At 41.1% G+C, this 27,926-nt stretch overlaps 1 protein-coding gene across 1 annotated transcript in view; it reads right to left on the bottom strand.

Annotated features, from left to right (window-relative positions):
* Positions 1-27,926, bottom strand: part of ABCB11 (ATP binding cassette subfamily B member 11) — a 404,070-nt gene that overhangs the window by 158,043 nt on the left and 218,101 nt on the right. The window contains exons 12-15 of the mRNA XM_086948098.1: positions 24,091-24,204; positions 20,951-21,061; positions 16,310-16,435; positions 4,314-4,517 (exon numbers count right to left, since the gene is read on the bottom strand). Coding sequence (XP_086804224.1) covers positions 4,314-4,517; positions 16,310-16,435; positions 20,951-21,061; positions 24,091-24,204 — 555 coding nt within the window. The remainder of the gene's footprint in view (positions 1-4,313; positions 4,518-16,309; positions 16,436-20,950; positions 21,062-24,090; positions 24,205-27,926) is intronic.

The following is a 27,926-nucleotide window of genomic DNA, read 5'->3' as shown; positions in this document are numbered from 1 at the left end:
CTGCAACCGCGGGAAGGCTACGATGCAGAGCTCCGTGTAATTTACAAAGAAGGTGAGATCATCCCCTTTGCCTAGACGCCCCCACACACTATCGAGGAGGCCTTATCTCACTACCGGTCCCCCACCTATTTTACTTACAGATGCGGCAAATTTGATGCGATCCGTCGGGACGCACCGCCGATGACCATTAACCACATAGGATACTTCCTACCTTCGCGGGCTGTTAAGGTAAGCCCCACTCTCCACAGGATGTCGGTCATTTCCTTTTGTAATCGTAGTCAGTACATTAATACTCGTCCCCTCACCAACAGATATTACATGTGGAACCAATGAGACTTATGTGAACACAGCCATGCGACTTGCTCGACTCGAGCAGGTACGTTCTCTGTATTCCACTTTTGTTAGTGACTTGAGCCCTCTAGTTTTTTCTACAGCTCATTCAATTTGTTTTATCCATCGCATGCTATTCTAGCCGATCCAAAAGATGCTCTAATGTCATCGTAAACCACGCATCTTATACAGGTTAAGCCAGATAAAATACTCCAATTGGACCATTGGTTTCCCCTGGCCCAGTCAGGATGCTGGTGTCTGTGTATGTTTACCTATACGTTTTTTCGAATAGTTACCATTTATTGGTCATACAGAATATTAGAAATGTTCTAATTGTATTAAATTTGTGATTTATCTCGTCTTTTTACAAAATGTGTACATAATGTAATATTTGAATAAGTTGTAAAACAATGTCTGTCCCAACATAACCATGGTAATACCAGCAGTAATGTGTTTACCGCTCACTACGGTAACTTTACATTGATTGTTAGCCCTCCAAATTTATACCGTATTTTTGTTTCTATATTTCTAGATACTGTAGTGCTCCCCTGTTACCCTGTCCTGATGAAGACCCCGATGTAAGGCACTAGATACGCCTACACATGTGGCGTGGGGTCGAAACGTCGACGGCTACCTCCATCTTTTGTTCAGTTGGCACTCCCGCACTAATTTGAATATTTCTGTGTCAACAGAAATTGACCTAACTGTCGGGATATGTTATGATCCCCCCCTTTTTTTCGGCTCAGAGATCTGAAGCCATGAAACTGTATTGTAATTTGAATTAATTTCGCAATACACAAGTTGTCACCAACTTTATTTCCTCACTTTCCTCTTCCCTCACAGCATCACGCTATCCCACTCCCCTTTCCTTTCTGGGGCACTGTCATTTACCAAAAAATATGGTTCATTCATTGTGATTAAGTGACATTGTTTGGTATTTCATTGCTCTAAAATAAATTCAACCAAAATGTATTGAGCTCCACTGGGACCCTTCTTGACACCCACTTCCAGCAACCATGCCAAAAATCTCAAGATCATCATTGACAGCAAACTCAACATGACGGCCTAAGTGAAAGCCATCACTGTCTCATGCTTGCATATCCCAATTGCATCTGCTTTCACAAACCTTCCAGACACCTTCGCTTGTCCAGACTCCTACTTGCACAAATCCCATGCATACGGAATACCAGATATGATGGTCGAGCCTTATCCTACATTGCTACTAAAGCATGAAACGGACTGGTCACCACACTTCTTGAATTCAGCAAGAAACTAAAGACCTGGCTTTTGGAGTAGTTCCACTAAGCCCTAATTGTGGCTAGGCACACACTTGCTCAACACCAGGATACCTCTCAGGTAATAGTGCGCTCTACAATTCTGCAAAACAACATAACATAACATGTGTCATCCTCAGATTGGGCAGAGGTGCCTACTTTTGAAACTGTTCATTCAAACCTAAAAACCTCTGCATAAGGGAGAGAGGGGGAGGAAGTATGTGGATTTCACAGAACCCTGATGAACAACTGACCCTTGTCTTGAGTGCTGAGACACATATTTCTGCAATATAAGGAATTAACAAAAATTCCCATGAGTATTCACTAACGTTTATGCAAATTATAAACTTGAATGCATACTCGAACAGAGTTATACCTAAGAAGATTGACTTCAGGGTAGCAATGCACATTAATAAGTACTACAGTTATGCACATGTGTAAATGTGATCTGCTTTTCTATTTTTCAGGAGGAAAACTCTCCCCCTTATAATAAGGGCATTTCTTGCCACATGTTGTATACTTACTTCAACCTTACTTGACAATGAGAGCAGGCTTCACCATATGAGTTTTCCAATCTCTGCTATCACAGTTTACAAAAAACATTTAATTTGTGCATACACTAACTCACAAAAATAATTTGTGTAAACAAAATATGGACTCCATGTGCATAATTTGGCTTTCACTGTACTTGTGGGCAGGCCATCAGGGGTAGGAAGAGCCAACTCGAAACTATCACTCGTACATAGATGACTGCACTAAAATATTTGCCTGGTACACATCTTATTTGCCTATTTTGGACCTGAACATGCCCTGGGAAAGCCACACAACTTACCATGTGAATTGCAGACTACTGTGCTCTGCACATGAAATGCAGGCGCAAGGAAGCACAGACCTATATTTTCAAATTCATTTGACCTTAGAACTGATTTTGTAAATATAAAGTCTAATTATCAGAAATCCTAAAATAACAGTTACGACTTCTAGATGAGTACAGTATTTACAGAAAAAAGGAATTCATCTGCTCCTCTCTCATTGAGAGTTTGGTAGAAAGTGTGAGCCACGATAATATGGCGGTTCATCTGTACTGCAAACCCTTGGTTCTTCTTCTCATTTAGAAGTGTAGGAACGTAGGCATGCCAGCATATCGTCTAGAAGTAGGGATAGCTCCCAGGAGTAGGCATTAATGGGAGTTTAGGGCTAAGGTTTGTTAGTTTCACTGAACACGCCACAATAGAACACAACGAGTTTAGATAACAATGAGTTAACAGTGCTTGAAGGAGTTGTTGTGATGTTCCATAAATACTAACAAAACAACAGTGCTGCTTATGTGAATCCTGAGCTGACACAGAGACAAGACTTGGAAGCACAGAGGATTTGTGCTTATATTATACATCTCAGGGAACCAACACAGTCTTCTTCAGGGCGAGCTTTGTAGCCTGTTCTCCCTTGGCAACATAAAAATAACATACAGAACAGACAGGGCTCAATTCACAGAACTAACTTAGGACAAAATCCTAAACTTACTACCATTTTGGTATTCACAGAAGGCACTTACTCATTTTAGTATTCACAGAAGTTAGGAGTCCTAACTAGAACTCCTAAATGCCTTCTGTGAATACCGAAAGTCTTAAAGTTAGGATTTTTCTCGGTTTAGGAGTGGTAAAGTTAGGACTCCTAACTTTAGGACTTCTAAATGCCTTCTGTGAATACCAAAAGTCTTAACGTTAGGGTTTTTTCAGTTTAGGAATAGTACAGTTAGGACTGATTCCGGAGGCTTCGTACGCGTGCAAGTGCTAACAATCCTCGCTTGCTAATAAACATTGCTAACCTGCCTGATGGTTTCTTGCTTTCATTGAGTGTGCCACTTACTCCACCATATTAGACAGAAGTACCTGCTCAAGGCAATATGTGTAGGCGAGTACAGTTGATACTATCCCAGCACAAGCCAGTGAACTACAGGGTTTCCACTAGTGCAATCACAAGTTGAAACCCCTTACCCAAAGATCTGTCTGCCTCCAGGACATAGTGGCCGCCACCTCATCCTATTTAGGGCGAGCATGGCAGTCCTGAGCAAGAAATCAAACAGTGATCAAATAATGACCCTGAACTGAGTGGAGAAAACCCCTATCTGTTTTTTTAAATGTTTTTCAAAAGCAAACCTCACTGTGGAAGATTGCTTTTGAAAATGAGAAAAAATTGCCAAACAGTGATCTTGTTGGGAGAATCCTATGCCTCTCTAGAGGTTGCCCTGAAGGCAGTGAGATTTACAAAAGGAAAGTGGGCATCTCTAACAATGGCATACAGTCCTCTACCAGGAAAGGAGCCAGGCCTGTCACTGAACTGGTGGGTTGGTGGGCCACCACCTGGCCTCCAAAAGAGCCTCTGAATGCTCAGGAGTCTACTAAACACATAAAGACATAGTTAATACATATCAGATATTTCCAGGAACTCTTCATACTGTAATGAATCATTGTCAATAAAGTCCAGTCATTCACAATTTTACTCATAAAATGTGGATACTAAGCATGAAAATGAAAACCAGTCTGTGAGCTCTTCATGTTGGTGCTGAATGGAAAGACAGATTGATACAAAGTTTTTGTTTAGTGCTTAGTTTTTAGTACTAAATATATCAATGTCTCTTTCGATAGTGTTGGTGCTGTTATGTGTCATGTCATTCTCCAAACTTACATTAGGCAGCTATGACATTACCTGTGGTAAGGTCATGATGAAGTTGAATGCATTTGCTTCCTTTGCTGCTTTCACTATGTCTTCCATTGTTGCGTTTTCTTTCCCAAATCGAATGTTCTCAGCAATTGTGGTGGAGAATAGTACCGGTTCCTGCTCAACTATCCCGATCAAGGAGCGCAGCCATTGAATGTTAAGTGTACGAATGTCGTGACCATCCAACGTAACCTATAGAAACAACATTTTCAGTTTCAATCTTTTATATCCATAAGAATAATGTATAATATTATTGATGTGTCTTGGGCTCATATATAAACACAAAGATATTGTATTCAATAATTACAATCTTTATCAAGTACAATATTCTTGAATTAACATATATACAAGACTATGGAGGAAAAACAGCTATGTGATGAGCCTTAAATCTTGTTTGAGCATCATAGTATCTTTAGTAATTTATTTCAGAGTTTAGCTGCTGTCTGCAAAAAAAAGGTAATTGTTGATTCTACCAAAGAATAGGTTGCTAGTGTCCTAAAGAGTTAATAAGAAATTGAGAGCTGGTTTTATAAAGGACTTTGTGGGTAACACTCAGGAATTGGAATGAGATTCTTGGTTCTAAGAGGAGCCACTGCAAATGCCCAAGAGCAGAGGTGATCTTATGCTATGCTATATTCAATGTTCCCTGTAAGGAGCGCAGGCACCTATCTCACCTCGAGCGCACAGTGTGGTGTGTGAAGCACAGAGAGTGGCAAGTACATTCAGCAGCAAGTGCCTCCTGCACTTGCTGCATTTCTTTTGTTAAAAGGGTGCAGCTGTGGGGCCGATTGTATGCCTATGTGAAAGTATTCATGTTAATCGCAGCTCCCGTCATACATATATTATGCTGGTATGTTATAAAGATTTGTGTAGCGCTACTTATCACCAGAAGAGTATCCAAACGCTGGAGCAGGTGCGAAGGTCGTCTGCTCGAGAAGTTGAGTTAGTTGAAGAGCCAAGTGTTCAACCTCTTGTGGAACAAGAAGCGAGGAGGAGGCTCTGATGTGTGAATGCAGCTTGTTCCATGAAATGTGAGAGAAGGCTAGGCTGCCCATTCTGCTTTTGCGGATACAGGAATGTGTGCGAAGGAGAGTGAGGCTAGGCGTATGAGTGTAGTAGGTTGGAGGCAGTGAAGGCAGAAGTTAAGGTATGCTGGCCCTATGTTGTGCGGTGCCTTGTATGCATGCGTTAGGAGTTGGAATTGACAGTGTTTGTATATGTGCAGCCTGTGGAGTTCTCTGAGGTGTGTGCGATGTGTGTACGACATGAGATGGACAAGTCTAGCTGCGGCGTTCTGAATGGTCTGAAGTCACTGGAGAAGGTGGCTGGAGATTCTGGCATAGAGCGTGTTGCTCTATTCTAGTCTGCTAGTGACTAGGGCTTGAGTGTTTGTGGGGATCCATTTGAAGATTTTCCTGAGGAGGTATACCATGTGAAAACAGGAGGAACTGACTGCGTTCAGTTGTAAGACTATGTTGAGTTTGTTGTCTAGGATGACTTCCAGGTTTCTTGCATGGTTAGAGGGTATAGGTGAAGGGCCAAGCTCTGATGCCCACCATTTTGAGTCCCAGGGGAGTTTGTGTTCCTAAAAACAAGCATTCCGTCTTGTCAAAGTTGGGCTTTAAGCAGTTGGTTTTCTTCTATTCCGCTATGCAGGTCATGCGTTTGGTGAAGTTGGACCTGGTCATGGAGGACTTGTCAGACATAGAGAGGATGGGCTGGGTGTTTTCATCGGCGTACAAAAGGATGGAGATGCACTGAGATCCGAGGATGTCAGCGAGTGGATCATGTATGTGGAACAGATTGGGGCTGAGAGATGATCCTTGAGGGACTTCATAGATCACGTCCTTGGGCTTTGATGTGTAGGGTGGGAGTCTGACTCTCTGAGTTCCTCCTGTGAGGAAGGAGCATATCCATTCACGGACTGGTCCTTGGATGCCTGTTGTGTGAAGTCTTTTGATGAGGCTCGAGTGTGATACAGTGTCGAACAGAGCACATCTCATATGTGGCAGCAATCAGTGCTGTCTCTGTGCTATGGATTCTGCAAAAGCTGGATTGGGTATGGTTGAGAAGATTGCGAAGTCCCAGGTGGCTGGTGAGTTGATGGTTGATTGCCTTCTCTATAACTTTGGCTAGGTGCAGTAGTAGAGATAGGGCAGAGGTCGATCCTCTTTCAGTGAGTTTTGGAGAAGGGCTGAGTCTTCAGCATGTTTCCAGTCCTCTGGGACGATTGCGAAGCAATGGAGGAGTTGATGATGTGGGTGAGGAATATTCCGATGCTCAGGCCCCAGTGGATGGGGTCTCTGGGTACAAAATAGGCTCAGAGAAGGGGGCCACATGGCCCCATCCCCATTATAAAACAAACAGTCCACGGTTCTCCCTTACAATTGCTGCTGAGTATGCAAACTCACCAAATTACCTACAAGCATTGCTCATTTTGCACCGCCCCTTCCAGTTAGAAGTATGCATTGGTGTTCCCATCATTTTCCAGGCTGATGGACAGTGTGTTTCCTTTTCAATTGCATGTTAAAAAATTATCCTTAATGGAGCTGAGTGAATTGTTGCGCAGTCTCTTCTGGACTGTCCAAGATACTTGGGTTCTTTCTTGTCGTCTTCTAGTCTCCCTTTTAATTGCTGCTGAGTATGCAAAGATTCCAAACCATCTACAAGCTCAGCCCGTTTGGCCCAGCCACTTCCATTTAGCAGTATGCGATGGTGTTCCTTTCATTTTACAAGCTGATGGACACTGTGTGTTTTCTTTAATTGCATGTTGAAAAACGATCTGAAATCCTTGGTGGAGGTGAATGCATTGTTGATTTATTGGAGTGCAATCTCTTCTGTTTTAACTGTCCATGACAAGTGGGTTCTTTCTTGCATTCTCCTAGTCTGAGTGCAGAGTCCACAGTTCTCCCTTTTAATGGCTGCTGAGTATGCAGAGGCAGCAAATCGCCTACAAGCTCTGTCCATTTGGCTTCCCCCCTTCCAGTTAGGAGTATGCATTGGTGTTCCAGCCATTTTCTAGGCTGATGAACAGTGTGTTTTCCTTTAAAATGCACGTCGAAAAAAATTCTGAAATCCTAGATGGAGGTGAAAGCAATGTTGATTTATTGGAGCATAATCTCTTCTGTAGTGACTGTCCAAGACGAGTGGGTTCTTACTTGTCGTCTTCTGCTCTGAGACCAAAGTCCACGGTTCTCCCTTTTCATTGCTGCTGAATATGAGAAGGTACCAAATCACCTACAAGCTCTGCCCATTTGAACCCACCTTTACCATGTTAGTAGTATGCAACAGTGTTCCTTCGATTTTACAGGCTGATGGACATTCTGTGTTTTCTTTACGATTTCACATTGAAAATTGATCTGAAATCCTTGATGGAGGTGACTGCTTTGTTGATTTATTGGTGTGCAATTTCTTCTGTAGTGACTGTCCAAGACAAGTGGGTTATTTATTGTCATCTCCTGGGCTGATAGCAGAGTCCAGTCCACAGTTCTCCCTTCTAATTGTTGCTGAGTATGCAGAGGCAGGAAATCACCTACAAGCTTCGTCCATTTGGCCCCGCCCTTTCAAGTTAGTAATATGCATTGGTGTTCCCGTCATTTTACAGGCTTATGGACAGTGTGTTTTCTTCACAATTGCATGTTGAAAAACTATCTGAAATCCTTGATGGACGTGAACGCATTGTTGATTTATTGGAGTGCAATCTCATCGGTAGTCACTGTCCAAGAAGAGTGAGTTCTTTCACGTCATCTCCATGGTTCTCCCTTTTAAATGCTGCTGAGTATGCAAAGGAGCCAAATTACCTATGAGCTCTGCCCCATTGGCCCAGCCCCTTCCACCTTAGTAATATGCATAGGCTGATGGAGAGTGTGCTTTCTTTACATCGCACATGAAAAACGATTGGAAACCCTTGATGGAGGTGATAGCATTGTTGATTCATTGGACACATTCACTTCTATAGCGACTGTTCAAGACAAGTGGGTCCTTTCTTGTCATCTACTGTTCTGAAAGCAGAGCCCATGGTTCTCCCATGTAATTGCTGCTCAATATATAAAGGTGTCAAATTACTTAAAAACCCTGCCCGTTTAGTTCCACACTGTAGCTCTGGTTGTGTTGGGCGCAGGCCAAGCCCTCTGCCAACTCCCTGCTGTGCACAGCCAAAGGCTGTGTGCAGTGTGGGGTTGGCTGCCTGTGGGAATGTTATATGGTTCCTATGAATTAAGTAGGACTGTGTATCTGGACATCATGAACTTCAGAATATAGGAACTCAGTTAGCACATATCGTCAGAAAATGTTGTCCCAATTCAAAGCTAGCTCCCAGTGCCCCATCTGAGCCGTTAACCCTTAAAAGGGTACCAGATGGTGTCAGTAACTTAGAACATGACTACTCTTATTCCCCAAGGAAGTCATGGAAACAGATCTACCCTTTTATTTTTACTTTTGCATGCTCTAGATGAACACAAGAAAGACAAAAAAATGTATTTTCAAACATATATTGAAACAGTCGTATCCTTGTATAAAAAGTGTGAGTTGTGATTATTATGCAAATAAAACAAAGCATTGTAAGCAGCATTACAAGAATTGTGAAAAAGCAATCAATTAAACCATGATAATGTAACTATGCCATCATACTCCTATCTAATACTACCCATACTATTGAGTGGGAGTGGTACACTCAAAGTGAATGTAGCCTCTTCCAGTTCCTTTGGGATAGCCTAACACTCCATACCTGGATTTGATGTACCAGGAAGCCGTTTGATGTAGAGCAGGCTACTGTCCTTTGCAGGATAGAGGTCAGTGTCAGCAGGGTTGCATCTCAGTCACAGTGCACAGCATTCCAGGACAATCCCAGCTTAAGTGCTTCTCTGCCGAATGTAGCACAAAGGCTGTTTATACAATAAAAGCACTGTTCCAATTGCATTGTGTCAAAGGTGCAGACCTGATGCAATGGTTTGTCTAGAGGCCCACCGCTGTCTCCAACCAGATAATGTAAATCTAAAGGCATCGGCTCTGTGTGCCTAGCCTTGGACAGAGTATATAAATAACATGATAATAATACTTACTAACCAATGAACTGCATGTATTATAGCTTCTTTGTACATTATTGTGTAAGTGTAAGGTATGTAAAAAATCACCATTAAAAAAGCCAAACTAAAACGTGAAACTAAAATGAAGATTCAGAGCGGACCCTGATGGACCTCACTACAGGGGGTTTGCTGCGGCTAGGCCCTGCGCACATCTCCCAGCCATGCATGGCCAAAGGACTCACGCAGTTGGGGTTGGCTTTACGTATGGTAGTAAAATATTACTTTACACAAAAAAACTCAAGAAATACACTGAAAAAAACAAAGGATAAAGTAACGTTATAGTTGAGTGTGATAAAAGAACTGTTTTGGTTAAAAAAAAATGAAATTCCCTGAAAAAAACAAAGGTCATAAGCAGTGCATGGCAAGGGCAAAAGTTGTAGTTAGCTTTGCTAACTATAACTGGTGATTTTCTGTGATTTTGTTTTTGTTTAAAAAGTTAATGTTGTAACTTATGTATCAGTAGCGGTCGGTGCTGGGAGTGCTGCCGGGTGGTGATGTGGTGTGAGGGAGGGGAGGGGCAGGGTGGAGGGTAGTAAACTACAAGATATGTCCAAATACAGGTAAGTAAACATATAAATAAATATAACGAATTCTGTTGCACACACTGCATCGAATTTGGCAATGCAGTACGTGCAACGAAATACGTTTTATTTATTTATATGTTTACTTACCTGTATTTGACCGTATTCCGTAGTTTACTACCCCCCACCACCCTGCCCCTTCCCCGCCCCACGTCACCGCCTGGCAGCACTCCCACCACCGACCGTTACTGTTATGTATTCACCTAATTCTCATGTTACTTTAACCTTTGTTTTTTTAAGTAAATATTAAATTCCTCTAACAAGATGGATGAGATATTGACACATCTCATCTAACACTGAAGGTAGGGATGTTTATGTACCTTTACCCAGTCTCTGTACCAACCAACCTCCGGTCGGCGGTCCCGGCACCGCCATTACAATGCAACCTTACATAACCCAGCCGTAACACAAGCTCGCATGGAGAAATGGGAGATTCTGTTAATCCCTGCACCTTAATTTGCCTGTCAGACAGTGCAGGGATTAACAGGGGGCACCGAACCGGAGGCCGTGGAGGGATAGGGTGTCTAGGGGGCCATCAAAGTTGCTTTCCGACAGGCTTTCCATGTCAGAAAGCCCGACATGGAAAGCCTGTTGGAAACCGACAATGAAATCCCGATGGCGGAAACGCCTTCCTCAGGGTTACTTTGGGGCCTCCGACTGACCGGAATTCAGCTGGAATGACCACCCGGATTCAATACCGGCCACCTACATTGTTATTAGGCAGTGGGAATTGAAACCAGAGATGCCAGTTGGAAAGGAGGGCTAAAGTGGGCTTTTGGGTGGGATAGATATCCTTCACAAAAGAGTAACCTCATTGCTATTCACAACTTGCACTTCTAAAGTTACTGTCTTAATCATCATGTTGATTTCTTTCATATTTTCCACTTTTTCAATTACATATTAGCTGTTTAAACTAGAATGATGACTATGAAATGTACATTTATTCATGTTACTATTCATTGAAACATGTTAATCAAAGCTGCCTAAATATATTCATATTCTTTTTTTTTAATTGGAGTCCTCTGTTCTAATTATTGGTTTGGATTTATATAGAAGGGTTTATGGAAGCTAATAATCTCACTTGTTTTTTATTATTATTAAAGTACGTAAGTGAAAAGGTGCAAGCCACTTTTTACTTTACTAATTTTTGTATTCAAAAATATTCATCAATGATCAGATATGTTATAAAAAGCTAATGACAGAGGGTTGCACGGTGGTTGCAGTCCAACTGCCTTTCTGTCCTGGTTTGGCACAGTGACAAAGTCCTTAGTGCCTGGGGATTTCTGGACCACGTTCTGGAATATTGATATAGACAATGTACTATTACTACAGCCAAAAAGGAGCGAGGGGCATATTTACAAGGGTTTTATCTACGCCTTTTTGGCTTAAAAAGCCAAAGAAGCGGAGATAAAAATATCGCCATATTTACAAGAGGGTGCTAACATGCATAATCGTATGTTAGCACCCTTTTGCACTACGCCTATCTTTGCATGTCTAATGAGATGCAAAGTGGGCGTTCCTGACATACACTACATGTCAGGGCATCAATAGCGCGGCTGCGCGCTATCAGCAAGGATGCCCTAGCATTTTAGTAGACGTTAGTTTTTGGAGAAAACTGCTGTTTTCTCCAAAAATTAACGTCTGCTAAAGTCTTGATTTAGCCACCCCTAACATAGGGGGTGGATTGTGCTGATACAACCCTGTGGGTTACATCAGCAAGGTTATCGCCCTTTTGCAGGGAACATCGCTGGAAAACCAGCGATGTTCTCTGCAAAAGGGAGATAACCTCGCTATCTCTGAATTTTTTATCCCCCTGGATTAAACCGTTGTTAATTACGCGCTACCAGAGCTATAAAAAGCAGAGATAGCCTGCGATAATCTAATTATCGCTAAGCATGGCCAGCGATAATTATCTTTGGCCGTTGCTAATATGCCCCCAAAACGGTAGTAGACATACTGCATCTCAGACCTGGAGTAAATTTAGTAACAAAAAGAGAATGGGAGCACATTGCCTTACATCCCAGCACTCAGTTTGCCCTGATGCATCATGGTAAATGCAGTACATCATAACACTTCAGCAGTACTCTTTAGTTTTTCACCCTTGTTGGTGCAGCCAGTGCTGTGTATCTCTAGACATGTTTTTCAGGTCAGTTTTCCTTCTTCAGTAGAGAGCAACACAACATTTTGGGTATAAGTTCAGCAAGACATATAACCAATCACCCAATCACTGACACAGCACTACCCTCCCATAGAACATAATAGGAAACCCAGGTAGCAAAAGCAGTGGGGATCTGCACAGCCCTGCTACGCTCCCTGCGTAAAATCATGCCACTCCTCCCGGCACAAGCCCGGGCGTCGATAGTCAGGTGTACAATACTCAGTCGCCTCGACTATTGTAATGCCCTGCTCCTTGAATCTCCAGTCACGCTGATGGACCGACTTCATAGAATTCAATCTGCCGCCGCCAAGCTGGCTCTTGGCTGGACGAGAAGGTCTTCGGCCACAGCAGCCCTGGCCGAGCTACATTGGCTTCCCTTAAAGCAGCATGTGGCATTCAAGTCCCTCTGCATTGTCTTTAAGGCTCTGCATGGACTTGGGCCCAGACCCCTGCAAGCTTTGTTTCTGTGGTACACTCCCACCAGAGACCTACGATCTTCATCAGCCCGTCTGGTAAAGGTGCCCAGATTCAACCAAACCAGAACCGGGGGCAGATCCTTCAGGGTCGCAGCGGCCAAATTATGGAACAGCTTGCCCATTGACATACGCCAGATCTCACAACTTCTTCCATTCAGGAAACGTATCAAGACCTGGCTATTCCCCTAAAATTCCGCTCGCCTGCTAACTACCCCGGTCTTTCCTTCAGCAGAGTATTCTCCAGCGCCAGGAAGCCTGCAAGGTATCAGTTGCGCTCTACAAATACTTAAAATAAAATAATAAAATAATAATAATAATAGAGTCAGGGACTTAAAATTGAATTTCATAGGAAGTATTATTAAAATGAATTCATTTATTTCAATATATATATATATATATATATATTTTTTTTTTTTTCAATATAAATGAAAAGAAAATTATCTAGCAATATCAATATAAATACTATTTCATGGGAAAATATTTTCATGAGTTTTTTAAATGTATCAATATATGTAATTTAAAAAAAATGTAATTAATGTAAATGAATTCTATAGGTAACATTTAGTAATTGTGTTTATTACATCATAAGGCAATATAAATATTTTATTTTAGTTGTTTTATCAATTGTGTATTTCATTAAAAATTAGGTTAATAGTGCCTTAGCATTTTAATCTTATGTTCCGCATACTATAAAATGAATTTCCATTAACATTTAGGATAAAATATTCTTATGAATTTCTATGTTTATAATTTTTTTTTAATTTATCTTACAGTTGACCATAAAGAGAGCTCTGTCCCAGTTGCAAAGAACTCTGCCTACATGTGGAAATGTTGTACTTTACAATATTGACTTAATTACATATTTAATAAAGTTATTTGCAATTAAATTATTTTTTAAAGTTGTATTTAAAAATAAATCCGATCTAAAATAAAGTGTTTGTATTTCCTTATTACATATTAAACCCTACAAAAAGTTATGTATACAATGAATTTACATTACTTCAATATTTTTTTGAAAATTAAAGTTAGCTTTGTTTTAAAAAAAAGTTATTAAAATAGGAAATAATATTTATTTTTATTTATGTATAATTATTTTAACATTAAATAAATGTATGTATAAAAACTTAAAATACACAATTTATTTACAAATTATTTGCTATGCGGTTCTAATTCATGTCTATGCCTTCACTATGTTCTAAGGGAGGGTGTTATAGTGGTTGGCCATGTGTGGTACTGGATGTACAACAGGGTCTTACACTTGTAGATTTACTCATGTGTAAATTAATTTTTGTGACTAGGCCCCTCAGAGTCCAGATCTGCATTTCCACCAACAGACTTCATGCTTATGTAATGTGCTCCCCACACTCTAATGTTTGGGAGTAGGTTATTCCTTGATCTAGGCCCTTGTGTTTAGAGCCCACACCAATGTCCTCCCCTCAACCAGCCTTTTAAATGCTGTACACTTATTTGGCCTAATTTGGTTCCCAATTCTTTCCCTTGGGCTCCACTTGGCACACAACCTAATGTCTAAGGCCCCGTATCAATGCCCTTCATCTAACGAAATACTGAAACATATGTCTCCATAAGGTCTCCACTAAGCACTTTTACTAATAATGAACATTCTGTCAACTTAAAGAAACTAATCCAGGTTTTTTGGAAATACCCTGCTCTCCACTAAGTTTTTCTTTATCTAGTGCAGCTTCAGAGACATTGTTCTAATCCCCTGAAAAGGCAATCATTTTGAATTCTACGCACCAAAACACAATACTGCAGCTTCTTCTCTACATTCCTACCTTGCTCAGCCATGCTAGTCCACTATTTTCTCATCACCTCCAAGATCTAGAAATCTGACTTCTGTCACCTTTCCCTAGTCAAACATATTCTCTTGCACTTAGCCACTCCTCCACTCAACCCCTCACTGCCCTCATGAGAGACTCTTCAACTGAGCAAGCAGGTGGTTCTCACTTACATACTTAAATAAATTTCACTAAGACCAAATGATCTCAAGAATTGCCCCCCGCGATTTAATTTGCTCTACCATGCAAGTCTCAATAAACACCTAGTTAGCACTAACTGGGGGGCTTTTTCAAGACCAAATTGCAGTTAAATAACATCCAAGACAATGACAACAAATACCTTCTGATCTCTCTCATATAAAACTTGCCAATGTTTTCCTTACCTTCACACATCCACATCACGGGCCCTGGTGTGCAACACAACATAGGGCTCGTTTTTGTCTTTCATCTGTTTTTATACAGCTGCACCTGCTCTTTCAATGGACAAGATTATTTGGGTACACCTATTTTTGAACAAAAGACACCTTTGTCACTTCATAGAAGCTGGATGTACTCATGGAGCTCATAATGAATGGGGATCAGACTGCAGTCTTCATTCTCAGGCTGCAGTCTTGTTACTTAGAAAGCATACCAGTGAATGTGACCCATCCTTTTGCCTTCTTTACCTCAAAGTTCTGTCCAAGTCTCCCCACTGAAATCAAGAATCTCAGTGCCAAACTTTTCATTAAACCACGTCAACTAGGTCATGAATATTTGTTTCATCTATGTACAAACAATAAAAAGTGTTGTCCAACATGATCTTTCAGACTTAAACCATTGGGCACAGCACCCTCTCCTCCTCTGTAGTCATCTACAGTAACATTCCCTAATTCAATATTATAATGTTCCACATTCACAGACTCCAGACAATCTGTAATACCATAGACTACTTCTGACAGAGACTCTGTAAACTTCAACTCCTTCCTCCAGATGTCCTCACCCATTTAAGTGTCCTATCTTTCCAAGAGGATTTAGCTGAAGTCCCTGTACATTGTGGGCTCGAATCACAAAAGGATTTCCGACTTGCAAAGTGACTAGTGTGGAGTCTTAGATTCGCGTGGAAATGCTGCACTTGTGGCAGAATCTCCTCACTCGGGGCAGAAGCTCCACATGCCGCACTGCAGAGAGTGCCCTGTGTGGTAATTTCACCCTGAGTGCAGAGACTCAGCCCCGATTGCAGAGACGACGCACTCCTAACCTTACAAGTCATAAGTTCTTCTATGAAGTGGGCCCTGTGCCTCTTTCCTTAATTGGAAAATCAAGAAATCACACCCATGTGCTCTTCAGCGAGAGATTTCACATATATCTACGCTACTGTCCTATTGTCTACTGTCCACATAGCATAGGAGGTTATGCCAAGTGCGTCCTCACCTTGACGATCTGGCATTTCTTCACGCAGGCAATTAAGTATATTGGAAAGCACCAGACAGCTACACACCTCACATGGCCTACTTTTCACACTGTAACTTCCATTTTGTAATCCCTGTTGTCAGACAATTTTTCTTGCGCCAAGATACTACCCAGGCAGTCAGTGCTGAGTTCTGCCAATGTACCTAATGAGCAAATAGCGACAAAAATTAAATACATAATAAAATGCACAAATCTCCATGCCATATGTTAACAAAGAGAATAAACTTTTGTTTTGCAAAGGTTGTGAGAAATCAGAGTGCAGTCGAACAGTCATGGTGACAGAGTTTATAGTTAGACTAAAAGAAAATATGTAATGAAACGTGAGATAACGCTTTTGTCCTTCTATTTATTTATTGAATACAAAATTGACGATGAACTGTGTTAAAATATTATCCCCAGTTTTACTTTATTAGGGATGCCGTGTGGACATATGGACTCACCATGCCTCCTTCTGGATCATAAAATCTCTGTATGAGTTGCACAGAAGTGCTTTTCCCAGCTCCACTTGGTCCAACAAAAGCTGTTGTCTCCCCAGATTTAACAAACATGCTAAGATTATCTAAAATCTGAAAAAAAGAGTTGAAAATTATCCTTATCAACATGCCTTCCAGATATTTTGTTCAAAGCTAAAACATTTAATTTCAAATTTTCCGAATCATCAGAACCTTTAATTATAATGATGCATCAATAGTATACAATAGTACACAAGTTGGAACAGCTTTCTGTTTCATTTTTAAACATCATGTACATCAGGCCACCCACTGTCTGACTTTTTCAAAACAATGTAGCAGAGGACCTGGGCCTTCATCACAATGGATGCATGCTAACCATAGGAAAGTAAAACTTCGCAAAAAGACTGAGGCAACATGGTAATTTAATGATAGTTCAGGGCTATGGACATGAGTATTTTCCTGGTGTAGAAGCAATTGGCTAAATATTGGACATAAAGGGGCTCATTACGATGTTGGGCGGAAATCCTCCGCCCAACTGTCAGAATCTTCCCAACCGCGTCGGAGCCCTTCCATCTGACTCAGCCGGTTTACAGTCCGACCGCCCGATTACGATGTTTGTGGTCGGAACGTAAACTGGCTGTTCATTCTGACTCTGTTCCGACCGACTCGAGGAGTATTCCTGTCGATTGGAACCACACCGTAACTCCCTATGGACGCTTTTCCACCATTGGGATTACAATGGCAGTTTCCGCAGCCTACGGTTGGTGACCTAGGAGGTAGCTAAGGCACTCCCCTGCAAAACCCTGCACTGTGTGGCAGGCACCATGGGGTGCCTGCGATGGGGTGCAGGGTTTTACACCCCCCTCCCCATTTCCCCTATAGGAGCCTGTGTTACGGCCGGTTCTTGGGCGTAACACGAGTTCCCATAAGAAACAATTGGGAATCCGGCCAATAAATGTTCAGTCGCATCAGAACCACTGACCAAAAGTCGGTCGGTCCCGAATCCGAGATGGTTTCAGGCAGAGACTTTCCACCCAACATCATAATGAGCCCTAAAGTGTTATTTGTAATCCACTGACTCCCTAACTGCATAATCCTATAAATGCTGCCTGTGTGAGACAGCTGTGCTGAAATAGTTATACTTCATTAGTAGGGCATAGCTAGCTCTGTTCCAGTGGCACAATCTGCACATTACCCACATCTGGTTATACCCATTCCTCTTTGGGTTTTTGCACTGCAGTTTACAAAAAAGTGATTAATGAAATGCTTCAATTAATCTCAGCCTTTGGTGATAACTCAGGCTACACACATGTCCATCGTTATTTTATACATCATGCCACCTCAGTTTGGGCCTAGCCATACGCAAATTAATCTTAACCGGCTCCATTAGGAACAGTCCAGACAGAACTGCCAAGCCAGGACCTCTGTGAAAAGGAATACAAGCAACCCAAAGCTGGTTTTGCCACTATTAGAGATCACTGGTCGAGTATAGCTTGGTTTCAGTGCCACAGTGGGAAAGGGAACAACTTCTGGGGGTGTCCCTCCCTCTTTGGGGGTTGCACTGAAGTATACAGAAAAAGGATGGGAGGAGTGCTTAAATGAATCTCAACTACTGGTAATTACTCATGGTGGCATCTCAGTCCATCGTTATTTTGCACACCATGCCATCTCAGTTTGGCCCCAGCCATAGACAAATCAGTCTTATCCCTGCTCCAATAGCAACAGTTAAGCAAGAACTGCCAGGCCAGGTCCTCCCTGAACTGAAATACAAGCAACCCAACCAGTTTTACTCTAACTAGAGCTGATCAGTTGAGTATACCTTGGTTCCAATGGCACAGTGTGCACAGGACCCAATGCTGGTGATACCTGCTCCACTTAGGGTGTCACACTGAAGTATACAAAAAAGTGATGGATTGAATGGGTTAATGAATCTCAGACACTACTCTGGCTGCATCTCAGTTTTCCATTGTTACTGTGCACACCAAGCCTTCATGGCTCCCTTCCTCAACAATAACAGGTCTAATAACTAGGCCTACACAAAATGTTAATTATGCCAGTATAATTCGCAAAATTAATGCAATGTTCTGAAAATTTGCATGATATGATTTGACATAATTTTCACGACAGAAAGATGGTTCACACAGAAAATATCTAATGACATTTTCTAGTGTGAGATTTTCACACAAAGAATTTCTTTGTATGAAAAATGTCATGCAATATAACAACAAACCATATTTTACCCAGAAAACAACATTAAGTATCACAACGATATACTAGGGACTAAATCAAGGAACTAAAGTGGAACCAACATATATACATTTTGCGACCTGACTAAAAGACCATGGGCCTTATTTATGAAGGCCTTGCGTCAGTTTTGCGCCGCCGGTGCGTCACTTTTTGTGACGCACCAGCGGTGTAAAAAATGCGCCTCGTTGCGCCATATTTAAAAAGTGACGCATCTAGGTAGATGCGTCACTTTTTAAACCCCTGCGCCACATTATACCTGCGTCAGGTATAATGTATGCAGAGGGGGCGTTCCCTCGCAAAAAGCCTCGTAATAGTGACACAGTGAAATCTATGAGATTTCACTGCGTCACTTTTGGGACGCTGTTGCGTCAAAATCTTGCGCCTCCCTCACAGTAGGCGTAAGACTGACGCAAGCCCTTTCACATGGGGCTTTCCCCATGTGAAAGGACGCATTGCTGGAGTTGCGTCACTTTTGTGACACACTCCAGCAATGCGTCACTTTTGCGCTTACAGATACGTCAGAAATACTGACGTATCTGTAACTCCTTGCGACATGATGCGTCATACATTAAATATGACGCATCAGGAATGTCGTAAGGAGTGCGCAGTGAAAAGTGACGCATCGCTGTTTTCACGCAGCGATGCGTCACTTTTCATAAATGAGGCCCCATACACCTAAAAACAACTTCACACCTACAGAACTACTTGACTTCCCGGCACCATTGACAAGTGAAAGTAGAATGCTAAGAGAATGTGCCACCTTCCACAACCAGCCAGCCAGCACCATCCAAAAAGCAAAGCTCTACCTCTTTCTGCAAAGGCCATGGATCACAGCCTATTCTAAATCATAACCCATTACACCAGAAAGATACCACATCTGGACATAATCTAAAAACCACGACCACAATTTCTCCAAGCAAATTTAGCCCCATACAAAGAACCACACAACTTAACCACTTCATAAGACACAGTATACACAATGTGAAAACACATGCCAATGCAGGGTAAGCCAAAGGCATTCACATTTCCGATCAGACAAATGCCTAACTTCAACAAATACATGTTTAACCTTGCCCATGATGTACTGCCTCATGTTGAGCTGCACAACCATTCAGAAAGTCACATTGGATGACATCTGCAAGCAATTCTGGTTCATAGCAAAATATGTTATGCTATGCTGTGTGGTATGATATCTGTATTTGTATAGTGCACCTTCACCCATAAGGGTATTCTCGTGCTATCCCACACTAAGTCAATATTGTAAGCCAGGGACCCTGGCTAAGATTTGAACTAAAAAACAATATGGAAATAAACAGAGAAACACATACACAAATAATGAAATATTATATTTAATTCACAAAACCTTTTTGTTTTAATCACAATTTTAATGGGAGGGTTGGAACTTTTCTAGATTCAAGTGGAGGCCACTTATCATCCATGATATATTCTGTTTAATGCATTTGCACTGCTCCCACAGTCAATCGGAGGATACTAACTTAATTTCTAGCCTTCAAATTCAAAATTAATTACATTCACAAAACGTTTTAAATTTTTACATTTTATATCTTGCTTCTTCATTTTTATGCACTTTATAAATCTGTTAATGATATTTAATGTTCTAAGCAGTCACAGATCCCCTGAGAAGGCTTTAGGACCTCCAGGGGTCTCAGGACCACAAGTTTAGCACCACTGACGTACGTGATTGACATGATTGATTAAGAATTCTGCATCAGCCCTCACCAGTGGTTTTAGTTGGTCAGGAAAAGGGTAGAGGATTCTATCACCTTAAGTGGAAAGGGCCATAGGTTTTTTCACAATGCATAGCATATCCCCATCTTTATTTCTATAATGAGCTGTTGAAAGATCAAGAAGGGCTAATAGACTGGGATCAAAGCTATCCCTTTGACATCGATGAAAACGTAATCACAGGATTTATAGCAGGACTATTTTCTGCTATGGGTTTAATGGCTTGGTTTCCCGCACATTGTTCACTAGCTTTCTCTAGCAGAGGAAGGCTTTTGATAGGCATTTACTAAACTCCAAATAAGGTCCTATATCTTCAGCAAACAATTATGTAAATGACATTTTTAATGATCATTGGTCTGCTCAATTGGATACTAGATGTTTAATAAAGGTAAAACGGATGAGTTAATCCTACCTTCCTCGTTGATATTTATATGGCATGATTCATTGCATTATACTATTCAAATCTAGTTTTTGTTTAACCTGCATTTGTTTCAATACGTCAATGGTCACCCCTATTATTTGTTATAAACATGCAATGAAAAATAGCGTACTTATTTGTCAAATTACTTTAAAGGTGCAAATCATACAATGTTTAGGTTAAAAATATGTATTCATTGATTGATGGACATGATTTACCTTAACTTCAGGCCTAGAAGGATAATTAAATGTCACATTATGAAATTCAATCTCCCCTTTGACCTTATCCAACTTGTATCCTTCTTCAGACATGCAGTCAATGCTAGGCTCCTGAAGGGAAAATACAAATACCATAATGTTAAATAGGCTGTTTGGCTACTAAACAATGTATGCTGAACCAAGTACATTTTATAGCTTTTGAAATAGAATTTTTTCAAAACCACATAAGGACACAGTCAGACGTCTTCAGACTGGTCACTATACAGAGCATAGAATATATTTTATGAACAGCCTGAGAACGTTTAATGATGGAATCCAGGCACACTACTAAAGAACACCTACAAATGCTTGGGATGGTCTTGGAATTACTGACTGAGGCACATTTGAGACCACCTCTCTTTAACTTTCTGCTTTTGTTATATATTGGTATTTAACTGGAATTGAAAAATGTCTTTGTTTGTAGCATCATTCTAATTCTTTCCATTTCCCATTAAATAAAATGTACATTGGAAATCAAGAACGCTTGTCTGAGATCACAGAAAATTGGGTTTCTATGCGCGTGTTTATATGGTTGGGTCAGAGGTCTTGCTAAGCAAGGGCTAATATTTCTATGATCTTGTGAATTCTGTATCACAATTGGCACTTAATTGTGACATTATTTAAAAAGTTGAATGTGAGTATCCAGGATGCAAAGATAATATCTCAAATTCTCTATAGTGGAAAGGTCAGAATTTCTCTGTGTGGGAAAATTTAAACTTTCCCCCTGCCAGTCTAATGACACTTTTTGTACTTTGTGCTAAGAATTCATGGAAGTGGCATGATAACCTCATATTACTGAAAGGTGCTAAGGTTGTTGGGTCAGGGAAGCATTTTTTAAGTTCTTGAGACAATCCAACCAGTCGTCTACAGGTAATGCGCATCCATATAGTGGTATTGATTGCCTAGCAGGTAGATCTTTCAAAGAGATACTTTTATGAAACTGTGCCACTTTCTTCAATTTGAAAAACCTTCAAAATCTTTTAATACTAGAAGAGGACCCATTAGGGCTTAACTTAGAGCTGGTGTGACTTTAAGAGGTAAAAATTGGATGTGATAACTCCCTTTGATCATATCACTCATTAGACTTCTGAAGGCCTGCAATTTAGCAGTGGGATATATCCACTCATGTTGGAAACTGCAGATGCCATAAGATAAATTCCAGCACTTGACCATTGCAAGTCATAATCCCCTTCTGAACATCCCTCACTGTGCTATGGAGAACTGGAAAGGCAATCACTTACCACTGTAATCACAAGGAATTTATTTTATTTTGTTTATTTATTTAGAAAGGTTTATATAGCACAAGCATGACCCAAGAGTATCAGAGCACTGTACAGAGGAAAATCCATAGACAGTTACATCACATATGGTACCAAGAAACAGCAAACCGAATACAAAACGACAGGAGCTTCATCCATGGTCGCTCTACCGGAGACCAAGGGTAACAGGGTGTTGTACAAAGGAAGAGTCATAACCCATTACATAAACCTGTTTTAGCAAGCAAAAGAAAAGCAAACACCGGACTTTAAGTTGGTCGTCCATGGTTGCTCAACTGGAGGCGCAACAGCCACACTCATGGGATACGTGTCTTAGCGAGAGGGTACCCGTGGTGTAAGGCGGTCCCTGGGTCATATTTCATCCAGCTGGATATGACAGGATTCGCTTCAGTAAAATCCTTTTAACCTTTGTCTTGAAAGCAGACATTGATAGGTTTGACCGAATCTAAACTTGATAGAGTTCCATAGTCTGAGGTTTGATCATGAGAAGGTGTCAGCATAGATCTCCTTTTCTCTGCATTTGGGAAGCTCTAGCAGGAGGGAGCAAGCACTCCGTAGGGAGCAGCTGCCCGAGAATGTGATCTTTAGTGCCTAGGTACCCATGTTTATCTTAGTGTAGGGCTTTGTGCCTCAGGAGCCATCTTCAGATGGATCCTGGCTTCAAGTAGGAGGCACCTGAGAGACTTTAGAAAGGGTGTGATATGGTTGAAACATCTCATACCTGTTATCAGTCTTGCTGCAGCACTGAGGGTCACCTTGAGTGGTGGCAGGTTGAGTTGGAGAGACGTACTGTGTGTGGCTGAAATGGTGTGAGCTTGCATGTTGAGATTTTTATGATGACAGGTTTGCAATTGAGGGATTTGATGATGACAGGTTTGCAATTGAGGGTGTCTAGGTGGTTGATCCATCCTTCAATAGGGGCTGCTGCGGAATGTGGAGATGAGTAGGAATTATGTTTTCAGGGAGTTCAGTTTGAGGTGGTTTTGAGAAAGCCAGGATTCAGCTTTTATTCAAGGTTTGTTGAGTCAGATGATATTCTCCGGGTAGGATGTTTTTAAGTATAGCTGATTGTTATCCGCACACATGTGGTATGACAGGTTTGCGTGTTTGAATTTGGATTTCAAATTTCAATTTGGTACTTATCAATCTCTTCACTGTGTGCACATTGCAAAGTGAAATTGAATACCACTTCTTTCTCCAGTCAGATCTCGTTTGATTTTGTTTGACGGAAATTATCTTGGATAAATAGTTCAAATAAGGAATTAGGATTAGGATACCAGAGTCTCACTAGCGCTGATTTTTCAACTGACATGGCTGATGAATCAATTTTCAGGGAAGTTTGCAATGGCTGCCATTCTTGTAAGGTTGACCACTATACTATATGCTGTGGAAAGCTTGATTCTATGTCCAAAGACATTGCTGAATTCCAAGATATTTACAAAACTTTGATGGGGTGGTGAAATCCATATTATAAAAGAGATTTCTCACTGAATGCTTATGAAAGCTTGTACTAGAGTTATCATGTTTTCTCTTTAATAACAATTATGCCACAAGTTTGAAAATTTAAAGATTTGCATCACTTTTTTTAATTGTCTGTTTTTCAGTATAGCTGAGGTTATTGAAAGTACTGAGTAACAATGATGATGACTCAGAGGGCAAAACTTATAGTAAGATGTAAGTTAAGAGAAATTAATACAGGATTTGAGTAATAGAATGCTATCTCTGAAATGTATCTTTAAACTAAACAAATATTTAAGGGTTAATTTTTGATTTTATCTCTAACACAAATTGAGCAAAAATTATAACGTGGAAATTTGTACTTACTCTGTCTATTGTTTCAAAAATATTTGCTGCTGCTCCACGGCCAGAAGCAAAAGCCTCCAAGCAAGGTGAAGCCTGTCCAAGGCTTAGAGCACCGACTAAAACACCAAAAAACACCTAGAAAAGAAGAAAATATATGATTTGCTGTTTAAGGGTAGTTCTCTACAACATACAAAGAATAGCAAGCAATGGATGCTGCTTCATAAATTATCAAATATTTATAGGTTTGTGCATCTGCATTTTACATCGATCTTAAGGTAAATCGTATAACCCATTACTTGCACACCTGTCATACAGAAGGCTTTGCTGCTTTACACAGAAAACAAGGACTTTCAATGTTCCTGCAATATTTCTGTGTTAGGTGGCCTATTTCCCTTGTCGGCAGTCACCTACCACAACCTGCAACCTGCTCAGTGAGGCCCATGCACTCTTCCACAGTAGTACAATCCTCCTAATGTCTATCTGTGTGAATAAACTCAACTTCATGTGACAGAGTATTTCAAGATATATTAAGTTATACCTTGGCAACCACTACGAAATCATTAATAATTCCACTTTGAGAATTCCCAATGTTTCTGCAACAATGCTGCAGTGTATTTAAGAGAGAGGATCTTGAAGCTCTACACTGGTTTCAAGGTTAAGCAGGACAGTTCTCCTCTTACTATAGCCAGAGAGGATATTGATGATTGGACTCCCATCATGACGATGTCCTCTATTCCCCCTATATCCTTCTTGATAGTAAAAAATCTTCTCATGCATTGGACATCAGGTTCACCAAGTGATCCTTGTCCTCCCAATGTCTTACAGCTTGTACCTGATCAGTTTGCAACCTTCCTGGAAAAGATTTGTAATCAGATAATAAGTGTTACCCCAACTATGGAAGGAGGTGATAGTTATTCCCCTCAAAAAGAAACCAAATGGAGATTCAGAAGTATTTAATAATCTCCAACCGATCTCACTCCTGCCTGCACCGGCCAAAATCTTTGAAAAATATGTTAACCTAGAAATGGTAATGTTTATTAACACCGAAGGCCTTCTGGACCTATTGCAGAATGGTTTTGGGAGTGGTCATAGCACAGAATCAGTTCTAGTTGCAGCAGCAGATACCATGTGATGCCATGTGGATCAAGGAGGTGCATCCATCCTTGTAATGTAGGAACTCTCAGAAACATTCAACACAATATCCCCATCCAGTTTGGTGCAAAGACTGTGTCAAGCGGGGTTGAGGGATACAGCTTTGGATCTCCTGGGTTCCTTCTTGACAAATAGGACCCAAACTGTCAGCTGTGGAGACTTCAGGGCGGAACCTTTCTAGCTCCTTTGTGTGGTATCGCAGGGGTCCTCCATTAGCCCCACCCTGGTTAATCTTTATGTTGTAACCCTGGCAAAACCAGTGAGATCATTCAGCTTTCAGGCACTGTCCTATTCAAAAGACACCCAGAATATTGTTTTATTTACCAACAACATGGTTCCAACTGCAGAGAAATTCACAAATTGTATGACAGATACCAGCATCTGGATGAAGGAGAACTGTCTGAAACTAACTGCTGCAAAGGCGGAGATCCTGGTCTTTGGGGCACACCATTTGTTGTGGTCTGAATCTTGGTGGGCAGAGATATTTGTGCCATTACCGACTCCTGTTGTGATTGCAAAAAACCTGGGGTTCATTATAGCTAACATCCCCTCTTATAGTCAATGGGACCATGAGTTCTTCAACACCACGAGGACAGCATTTCACTGGTACTCCCCTAAGAGACCGCCTAAATCCAGCTCGCTGAGGAAGGTGATCATTCCGAGACTTCAGAAAAACAGATGAGGCGGCCATTCCTTTTCTATTACGACGGCCAAATTGTGGAACACTCTGCTCCTCCATATTGCGAGTCTAACCTCCTATATAACCTTCTGCAAATAACTCAAAATGTGGCTTTTCTCCCATCCTTGACCGCAGTGCTTTGCTTTCTCTCAGCATTTTTTCCAGTGGCAGTACATTAACGCCCATGGGCATAGTGCACTTTATAAACCTAAAATGCAAATTCAAATATAAAAAAAAATTGGGAAATGCTTTTTGGTCACTAGTAAAAAGTTAACATTGGTTTGCTAACTACTAGACTCAAACTAACAGAAGGCACTGGTTAATTTCTTTATGTCAATTCCAAAATGAACAGAAAATTACAAGAGTTTTGGGAAGTCAACAAAATTCTCAAAACAAGGTGTCAATTACCAATTGGGAACTTTCTATATAACCATAAAGCCTTTAAGCACAGGTGTTAGGTCCATCCACTTTAGGGTGGTCTCCCCACCAACATTTTGTCTTAATCCTCCATTTTGTCTGACCTCATTTTCGCTGGCCTTGGGACTCTGAGCACTTTACCACTGCTAACCAGTGCTAAAGTGCATATGCTCTCTCCTCTAAACTCTGTAATATTGGCTTATACCCAAATGGCATATTTAATTTACTTATAAGTCCCTATTAAAGTGGTACTATATGTGTCTAGGGCCTGTAAATTAAATGCTACTAGTGGGCCTGCAGCACACTGATTATGCCACCCACTCAAGTAGCCCTCTAAACATGTCTCAGGCCTGTCATTGCAAAGCCTGTGTGTGCAGTTTAAACTGCCATTTTAACCTGGCAAAATAAACCTTTTGACTAAATAAATGGTCGAATGCACACAGAATTTTCAGCATTATACTTTTTGAATGCTCAAAGGCAGGATCTTGGTGGACAGCACTCAACTTGTGGTCTGTCCCAAGCACAGTAAAAATTCCATGAACTAGCTGGTGGATGGGGAGCGCACCAGACCTGAGTTGCACAGCCTGTAAGAAAATGTTGAGTTTTAGCCAAGTCATCCATGCTAAACAAAGTTTTATTCAAGCTCATCTCTACAGCATGGCTCAAATCACATTTCACACTGCTTAACAGTAACAACATGTATGCATTTCAGGCAAGCAGCCCTTATCCCAGGTGTAACTACAACGTAAAAGAAATCCATCAGCAATATGTAATAACATCATGAGCATAATTAAAGAAAAGATGTGTGTCAAACACAGTACCAAATCATGCAATGAACCATGAAAGTGCATGCTGTAGACCTTTGCTAGGCCCTAAAACCTTCCTTTTTAGAACATATAAGTCACCTGAAGTGTAGGCCCTGTCAAACCAGATGGCAGAGTGCAGTGTATTTGAAAGGTTGGACATGTACTTTCAAGTTTTACATGTCTTGGTGGTGTACTGCAAGGCCTATCTCTCACATAGGGTAACATTGGAGTTGCTTTATTACATGTTATAAGTGTAATTGCCAAATGAGAAGTGGAAAACAGTTCAAGTTTGGTGTCTCTAGAATCCTAATTTAAAACCCTAAGTTATTGTGAAGTCGGATTTTCAATTACAATTCTAAAAATGGCACTCTTAGAAGGTAGGCATTTTCCTGCATTATCTATTTGGTGCCTGCGGCCTCTCTGGCCATATGACTGGGTGTGGTTGGTAGATAGGTTTTGTGTATTTCTTCTAAACAAAAGCCACCCACAATGGGAGCTTAGGTGTGAGTGGATGGGCCATCATTGGCAGTATGGGATGGAGGAGCTGGGCCCAGTTTCACTTACACTTGACTATGCTTTGTCCTGTCTCTACACAAAAGGCTGCATGGCCCCTGGAGTTAGCCTGGAGTGAGAAGAGGGAAGGCAGGCTATCTGCGCACTTCAAAGGCATGCCTCTATAAGCTTCTTCCCCACTTCAAAGACTCCACTGGGTATAAATACTGTACATCAGACACCAGCACTTTAGTATACTGCTGGACTTGTGAATACACTGCCACGAAGAAGGACTGCTGTGCTGCTGAAGG

This window comes from Lissotriton vulgaris, unplaced genomic scaffold (genome assembly GCF_964263255.1).
Source record: "Lissotriton vulgaris unplaced genomic scaffold, aLisVul1.2 SCAFFOLD_1578, whole genome shotgun sequence".
In the NCBI taxonomy this organism is placed as follows: Eukaryota; Metazoa; Chordata; class Amphibia; order Caudata; family Salamandridae; genus Lissotriton; species Lissotriton vulgaris.
The sequence above is the reverse complement of the archived record's forward strand: the minus strand, read 5'-3'. Positions and strand labels throughout refer to the sequence as shown.